The following is a 9016-nucleotide window of genomic DNA, read 5'->3' as shown; positions in this document are numbered from 1 at the left end:
GAGTCAATTAAATTTGACCATGGCTTACCAAAGCCCTTCACGGTCGCTTGAGCGAATAACAAGCCAGGCTTGTACTCACGCCCCGTGCCATTACGCACTGAGTTAATTGAGGCTAGGTCCTGTTTACTCTAACCTCCTAAAGGTCAACAGAGCCTAGCTCTTCCCCAGTAGGGCGCCCCGCACCTACTGGGTATCGACGTTTTCCCGCATCGTACCAGATCCCTGGTATAAGTCGGAATTGGAGCTCTTTCGGGCTTTACGCGAATTGCGTAGGGGGCAGGTCGGACGTAAATGTTTCGTGCTTCCGCACATATAACATATACGGATGTTCACTATGTTGTTCCGCAGATTGAAAGGTCTCTTCTCCTTCCTTAACGAGGCTTAGATCCATTGATTCCGGTCTATTAGACGGAATCCATGTGCTCGAAGAGCTTGTTCGGTAAACAGGCGTGCTAACGCGAGCAGACTTAAAGTCGAACATAGCGCGTAGCGCTATGACAACTGCCTCTTCGAAAGTAGCAGGATGAGATCGGAATAATTCCGTCCGGGCAACGCCCTCATTAAGACGCCCCATAAAGATTGTTACGACAATTCCATATTGCTCCGGGTCTTGATGCATAGATGCAATGAGAGTTCTCAACTCCTGGACAAAGTCCCCTAGGGTTCGTTTACCCTGTCGAGTCGTAGGAGCCGTGCTCGCATGCGAAAAGCCTGATCAGGCGGTGCAAACATGCTGATCGTTTGCTACTTCAGCGAATCCTATGAGGGAAAGCGTCGTTTATGGACGTGCTACACAATACTGCCCACTCCATGGCTCTACCTCCAATCTTAGAAATGGTCATAGCCACCTTTTGCCGTTCTGTTAAGAACAAGGCGGAATCAATTGACATTTTTATCTGCTTAATCCAAAAAGAAGATTTTCTCCCTCTTTCCCCTCAAATGTTATAACATTTACAGCTAGATGGCGAGCCCTCGGCTCTGAATCAGGTACAGAGATGTACCGGGTTGGCATAGATGCCGCTAATGGTCCTGTACCTGACCGATCAGGGAGGCTTCGTACCGCATGAAGGCTTCAAGCCTTGCATGCAGGACCTCTGGTCCCCGGGAGATAATAAATTTCACGTGCTCAAGCCCGAATAAGGTTTAGAGCTTGTCATAAGCGGCGCGTTGCGCTTCTGACAATTTTGGAACCTCTTCATTTTAGTGAGAAATAAGTCTTGTAAAGACTCAGGCGTAGATTGACTACAAGTGCTACCAGGTGTAGCGGAGCTCTTTCAGACTCAGAGAGTCACTTAGCTCTATTGAACTAATGGGTTTAACAACTCAGGGAGTCGTACAAGCTATTAATGCTTAAGGAATCCTAGTTCAAGGTATTAGGGGTTCGTAGAACCAAGTGACAACTATGCCCAAGAGGATATACCTTAGAAAGGCTTCTATCTCTTACAGATCAATGCGCAAGCCTTAGGAAGGCACTTAACGCTTTAAGATCAAAAGGGGAACTGCACTTTATTTAATAATTTAATCTAAAAATCTTACCCTGGCTAATTTTAAATAGATTTCGGCCGCCAGATATAAATCTGGCGGCGACCATATTTGTTACCCATAATAAATGGGATTAAAGTAATTAACTGTTTTAGAATAGGATAAAAGTGTATTTCCCATAAAGCAAATGTACCACAACAACGGTTCTCCAACCGATGTGTGCCCCATTACAAATGACGTGAGGCACCACTCGCGCTGAAGCACTTGTACTGAAGCAGTACAAGTCGGCAGTGCCCCGTTACATGCCCCGTTACATCTTGTCCCCACGCTATTTAAATGACAAGTTTGGAATGACGCAAGCAGTTTCTTATAAACTAACGTCATAAAACTTACGATATAGTCATTTCCAAAACATCACAAAAGTCAAACCGACTAGTTTACTTTACTGCATAGTTTAAAGCGATTTCTTTGAGGACAAGGTAACAAACAAGAAGCTTATAATGTTGCCCGCTAGCCATTTGTCGAATGAACGGATTGCTTTTTTTAACGTGGATTCTGAAAGAGACCAAACAAATAAGTATATGTTTTAATTGACCCGCCCAGATTTCGAAAGGGCCCAACTTAGGAGTGCAAAGCAAGTAGCGCAATTGCCAAGCATGGTCTGCATGATGCACATGTGGAAGGGACAACGCGTTATTTTCGTTGCCGTTTCTTTGCGCGTTCAATGAATTTTCACTGCATCTAAAATTGCCAGTATCAATATTTGTGAAGATCTGGTAGAGTAGGCTATCAGTCTTAATGTAATTCTTGGAAAAGTATCAGAATCACTATCTTTGAAGGTAAGATATTTATGTGTCATGTCCTGTATCATAAAATTGGCTCAAAATTGCTTCACCAGAAGAATTTTAGAGGCCAAAGCTAGCTATCGCCAGCATTGCCATACCTTTCCGTCGAGGGTCTAGTATTAAAGTTTTACTTTTGCAGTAAGCGTATAAAAACGCTCAGTAACTTCAATAAAGACATAAAGAGAAAAAGTGTCTTATGACGCAGCTTATCACACGACGTGTCCAAGTCGCTTTACCGATGCGATTGTGAGCGCTTTTTCATGCTGGTATCGTTCCCAAGATTCGAGATAAACGAATAGTTTGGTTCTGTGTGTCGATCGTCTTCACTATCATTAGCGTTACTCATTTCGTGTGAAAATGGGGGACACGCGACCTCACTCGGAGACTGAGGCTCAAACGCATCGCTTAAATTGTCTTGCAATTTGTTAACACAAACGACGGTGCGAGCTTCAGATATGACGCCGACTTCCTTTTGGTTGGCAAGATGAGTTCGTAGATCGACGCCGAGGAACGTACCTAGTGTAGCGACAAACATCCGTTTGCTGCGTTGGCATGCCGACCACGTCGTGGCAAATCGCACACAGTAGTCCAGAAACGTTTCAAGCATTTGCGATCGATCTTGAATGTCCTGGAGCCTCGGAGGAAACAAGGTTCGGTGTGGGAACTTGACCGCAGCAAGCTGGTGGTAAGTAGACTTGCATACGGTACACTGGGTGCCACGAGTGCGTGTCAGCAGGGAGACTAGCTCTGCTCCGGCTGATAGTGGCGGCTCGTCGTGAAGGCCCACACCGGCGCTTTTCTGAGATGGCCATTGATCATGACAGGTCTTCAAGATCGCAAGCAGACGCTTGCGTAGCAAATAAAAGCTTTGAAAGCGCTGGATGCAGCGAGTGTGTAGCTGCACGTCATCGACGGTAACGTCCATGGTATAACGCACATGCTTCGATTCCGTGGGGCCGCGAACGACGTAAAGTCCCGAGAATTGAACCATGTTGTCTTGGTCGTTTCGAAAATGATTTTCTTTATTTGATACATTGATCGCGGTACTTGCGTCGTGGGCTCGGACACCAAGCGCGCTTGTCTGATGAGTCCTCATCTTCGAGTCCGGCTCCCAGGTACTAAGGGAAGAGCTATGCACAATTGTATCAGCAGAACTTAGAGGCGGTGTGGAATTAACGACGATTGGCATAATTGTGATGTCTGTTGCAATTAAAGCAGATGGAAACTCCTTTGCCGAATAGAACAGGGATGTTGTACGCCGCTGAATGTTGTAATGTGAGGCGGAGGCACGACTGACTAAAGCATGAGGTGCCGTTTCAACTTCTCACGCTCTGAAACCTACGTGTCGTCCTCGTTACAACTGCTGGCGCAAACGTCCGTACAAAATAGAGCCGGAAAAATGTGTGTGATATCTTTGCCGTCAATAGGGTGTCTACCTTTCTTGATCCAGGTTCCTGATACAGTTCGAAATTTGCACTCTGCAATGCGTTTGCTATTCTACTGTACCTTTCCTTCAACTGCAAGTTCAAAAAGTATGCGGAACTTACAAATCATTTCTCACATAAAATTAAGTGTCAGGTTGTGGCTTAATGTGATTTTTAAATCTGTAACTTAAATGTTTATTATGTCACCTCAGAATCTTGCCTTAGCATAGGTGCGTGCCGTCAGTTGCACAGCGACATTGAAAAACCAAAACCTGGACTTCTCAACGGCTATAGGTACACCGTACCTTTCTTAACCATCTCATAGACATGCAGTGCGAATGAGCGTAGTTGAAAGTCAAATGAAAACAAAATCTTAAACTTTACGTGAAACCATAAGACCAGTTGCTCCTTTCCGTGAGTGCCCCGAGCACATTTTGATCAAATCACGCATGAGCTAATCGTGTCAGATTGTGAAGGCCATCACGGCGGTTTTGCTAACCGTTAATGTGGTGTGGTTCACGTTAGGGATATTATGGAATGATTTAGGTTAAATCATGTTAATCACCAGTTAGAGATCTTGGTGGCAGGGTCTGGTTTGTTTTGAGCATTGACAGCAGATTCTTCAGTAAATTTGAGTCATTTATGTGCTTCGAAGCTGTTTTTATTGCGTTGAAGTTGCAGGGAGGACTAGCAAGGAAATTCAGTGAGGTATTATTGTTTCAAAATTCCGGGATAAGAAGAAAAAATAGCCAATCAGAGGTGTTTTGTCTATGGCAATAGTCAAAACGTCTGTGGCACTAGTCGCACTTTTTTTTAAATAATCCAATGTAAAATACATACAAAAACGTATCTTATTAAAAATAAATTCCGATCAAATGGTCAAAAGCAAATAATATCACCGGCAGGCGAATTACAGCTCAAAACACCCTTTGCTAGTACTGCTAACAGTGCTAGACAACCTACACTGATTACCGTAAAGGCAATGTGGCTCGTTACATCACGTAAACGACGTGCAGAGAAAGATTACAAGTAGCTAAGTGCCTTAGCTACCAAAAGTCAGTTCTAAGGCTTTAAAATAGAGAAAAAGTAGAACGGTTTTAATACATTAAGTTCCTATATAACGGGGCACTGCCGACTTGTATTGTTTCAGTACAAGTCCACTTCGCACTGCTTCAGTGCGAGTGGTGCCTCACGTCACTTGTAGGCGGGCACGTCGTAATGTTGCCACGCTCAACTTAGACACACACCCTAGTAAGGCGAGGAAGCGGTTAGACGGATTCTCTTGCGTGCAGTGAGGTAGTTGAGGTGTGCGCCTTAGCAACCTCATCCAATGCACGATGTACTCTAGTAAAGTGTCGTCACGGGAGCGGTAATCCGGCTCCTTGTGCGCCCTTACTAAGTAGAAGTAGTTTTCAGACTGATTTGTATTTAATCGCATTAAAAATATAAATACCTATTTTTACCAATCAAAAATGTCATCTCCGTAGATAACACTTCTATGTTTTGCGAGCGTATCTTTCTAGATACCTTGCGTAACGGACGACGCTAGGCGTCATCACTCCTAATGTGAATGCACCTATGTGCATCACATACACAAGAATTGTTTTACGAATGTAAACCACACCCAAGTGGTTGGTCTAATTACTTTATTTAAGGAATTGACCATCCCCTTAAGTACACCAAGTTCACTTAACGGGGACTGTGTACATTAGGGCAACTTTAGCCCGTTACACCATCCCCCTTAAAGAATGAGTTTACGTTATAAATTCGTCAAAGAGAAGCGAGGAACTACGAGCAGCTTTACGCACCGCTAGTTCACTCAATCGCTCTAGCGACCTGTATTCACATGCCCAGCGGCAAAGATGCCATCGAATGGGTCTACCTTGGTGGGTCGTCTGCGAAGACGCCCACTCAACCTCGCACTAAGCGCACGCGCCGCATTAACACGGCAGCGTCTAATGCCGAAGTCTAAACACCAACAGCTACTGCTGCTGTTGCGTTAACAGGGCTTAAGGATCTATCCCACTTATATAGTGAGGATGTTAATCCATCGCTCATTGTCGACTACATTGAATCGACACCGTTGCCGTCACCTCACAGTAGTGATGCGGACAACGAGCTTATTAGGAAGGATGATGGCGCATTATTGCCCATCCAAACTTCTCTCATGGCTCACAAATGGAGACAGCAACATTTTCGAATGCTGTCTCGTCGTCTGCGCTGGATAGCGCAGCGACCACTAATGAGAGCGCTGCCCATAAAGGCGCATTCGCTTCTTCATTGGGTAAAAACCACGACGCCTTATGCTCAGACCATAATCTATAATGGTTCTGACTTTGAGGACTCCGAGCCTAAAGCTCCGCCAACGGCACGTGAACGTGCTCAGTCAGTGTCACAAGCCCGTCGTTTAGAACGTGGCTAATAGACGGGTGGTATATCACTGATGCCCCCTCCATCTAAACGACCTCATTTAAACAGGCCAAGAGCGTCGCTCCTAGAGCGCGCTCTTCTAGACGCACATAATTATTATGACGTCTTTAAGTCACGGACGGCTCAGGAAAATCGCTTGGGCGTATTTTCCCGATCCCGGTCGTGTTGCGATCAAATATAACGCCCGACCAGTACAAAGCAGAATTATTGCGCCGCATTCATCTGCATTCCGATGCGATGAAACAGCGGTCGCAGCGAATTAATTTCGCCCGCTTGCGTGTGAAAAAAATCATGGGCGGTACTGTACCCCCTGTTTCTTCTTACAATGCTGCTTCTGCTAGTCTTTATGAGACTAGCGAAGAGGCCTCAGCTGGTGCTACTTTTCATAGGCAGCCACCATGCCGGGCACATCAATACGTAGGATATCGATCGGTTCCCAAGAGTCAAAACTCTTCGGGTAACCTTTCCATCGACGAGGATCTGATACCTTTGTCTCACGGAGCGGTGGGCAAGCAACCTTACAACAAGAAAGCGTTGATAACCACCCGCATCCATTAGTGCATGCGGCGCCCGATAGGAGTGGCGATCTCGCCCACCTACTCGCGGCTGCCTTACCTTTGTCCGTTCAATCACAGGCGTTTAGCGCTGCTGAACGACGTATTGCCGATATCGTGGGTCAAGTCTCGCGTCTGACCTCGGATCTTTGTGATGTCCGAGCGAAGGCTCGTCAGGTTTATGAACGCCTGAAGACTCGCTTGGACCTTTTTGAGCGGATAATGCTGAGGGATCCGCGTTACTCGCGTGATGTTTCTCGCCCTCCGAGTCCTGTTCGTGGTGGGAGGAGTCGGTCGGCTGACAGTTTTTCGCCTTCTCTGCCGCCCTCACCCGAACGACGATCGAATTACAGTCGGCGTCACCATCGGTCTGCTTAGACGGACAGGAATATGTGACCTCATTTGGGTGTACACACCGTTTCAGACGACCCACGTAAGATACGGGGTGCGTCTGCATGTACGGGGGAAGAGTGAGCCTATAATTTAGGTCTCCAACCTCTTCTACCACCGTAAAGGGCCCAATGAAACGCGGCAGCAACTTCGTAGTATCTCCAGGTAGTACAGTAATTGCATTTTAAGGTAGGGTAGCAGTACTTAATAGTACGTTTTTTCACCCACTCTAAAGCGTTCATTATTTTTGCGACCCTTTCGGTCCGCATATTCTTTTTGCTTGTCCTGTGCGCTTGCCATCGTGTCACGGACTTTTCGTGTGATGGCTAATCGCTCATCCACAAAGCGTTGAGCTTCGTTCACGCTTTTAGCATCAAACTCGCCTATGATACCGCCAAGAGGTCGGTCATAAGACGTAGTTTTAATGACCACTGCAAAATTGACAGGGTTACTAGGGCAAGTTCTGTCGTGAAGATGATACCCTCGCGGGTCATCGTCATATTGACGAAACTATATCCCTCTTTCGCACCGAGCATAGTGAGGGGCACTCCCCCACTAAGACTCGGGCTGCGTACAAACGAGACTGGCGTCCGAGGATGGCGTCCGAGGATGGCGCAGTCCGTTAATATAAAACGGTGTCTCACCCGTACTGGCGTGGATATTGTTATTATAGCGAATTCCACAAAGGGCAATTGCTTGCTTCACTCTTTGGGGGTTGCTAAAGTGCGTAAGACATCCGCCACGACCCGATTGGCACGTTCTGTTTGGCTCTCGGTCTAGGGTTAATCTGCGGTCGACATGTGGAGCTTGTTACCTAGCAGCTCGAACACATGTCGCCAAAATTCTGGCGTAAAACGTGGATCCCGGTCCAATACTATGGACTCGGGCAGCTGCCTCCTTGCCTGTGATCGATGTTTTACATGGTGCGAAATGCATTATTTTGCTCAGTCTGTCTACAATGACGACGAGCCCCATCCGACCCTTATGATTGGGCGGCATGCTAAACATGAAGTCCAGGCTTACTGACTTCCAACAGTTTGTTGGAATTGGTAGCGGCTTTAGTGATGCACTGCTGGACGGTGCAGGCTTGGTGCGCTGACACTGGGAATATAGTTGGCCACCAAAATTCTGTGACACTCGTAAGAATGTCTGTTCACGGCCTTGATGCTCATTGAATGAAGCATCATGGAGCTCGTGAAGGATCATCAGCTTGACATCTGTGTCATGAGGCACATAGATTCTCAAGGGATCACAAGGTGACAGCTGATGCCATAACAGGCCATCGCTGTAGCTTAAGCGATTTAGCTTAGCTTTCAGGTGCGACGGAAGGGTTACCTTTTGTCCACCAAAGTGATCCAACAGCATGCGACAATGGTCGTCCTGACTGTAGCTCTCTTTTATTTCAGAGGCTAATGAGCTCGTCACTTGGTATGCTTTTATTGCTGCCAACATTGACGGCTGAAATTGTGCTTCAGTACTAAACAGACGCTTTTCTAAGGTCTTACCTCCAAGTCTGGTCTGCGCGATAAAGCGTCAGCCAAGTCATTCGACTTATTCGGCTTGTATTCAATTTTGAGATTAACAGAAAAGAATCTAAGCCATCTTACCATTCTAGGCGAGAGGTGCGGTGAGTTTATTGCGGTCCGCAGTGATGCGTGATCCGTATAAACCACAAATGCTTCGGTGCCCAATAGTTGCACACGAAATTTGACAAGAGCAAACTTTTTTTAAAGTAGCTCTTTGTCATGCACGGACTAATTCAGTTCAGCGGCTTTTAAAAGCCGGGACTGATAACAGATGACGCGGTCAACGCCGTCGTCATCCTTCTGCATGAGCGCGCTGCCGATTGCAAAATTACTTGCATCACAGACGACGCTAAAGGGTTTATCCG

The 9016-nt window shown here is 46.4% G+C and overlaps 1 protein-coding gene across 1 annotated transcript; it reads right to left on the bottom strand.

Moving 5' to 3' along the window:
* Positions 1-2559: 2559 nt before the first annotated feature.
* On the bottom strand, positions 2560-3516 carry CCR75_004553 (uncharacterized protein; the record flags this gene model as incomplete). The annotated part of the gene is made up of 1 exon (XM_067962639.1): positions 2560-3516. The coding sequence occupies one exon, from the start codon at positions 3514-3516 to the stop codon at positions 2560-2562; it is 957 nt and encodes a 318-aa protein (XP_067821629.1).
* Positions 3517-9016: the final 5500 nt, after the last annotated feature.

This window comes from Bremia lactucae, linkage group LG11 (genome assembly GCF_004359215.1).
Source record: "Bremia lactucae strain SF5 linkage group LG11, whole genome shotgun sequence".
In the NCBI taxonomy this organism is placed as follows: Eukaryota; Oomycota; class Peronosporomycetes; order Peronosporales; family Peronosporaceae; genus Bremia; species Bremia lactucae.
This window is presented reverse-complemented; position numbering and strand designations above follow the sequence as displayed.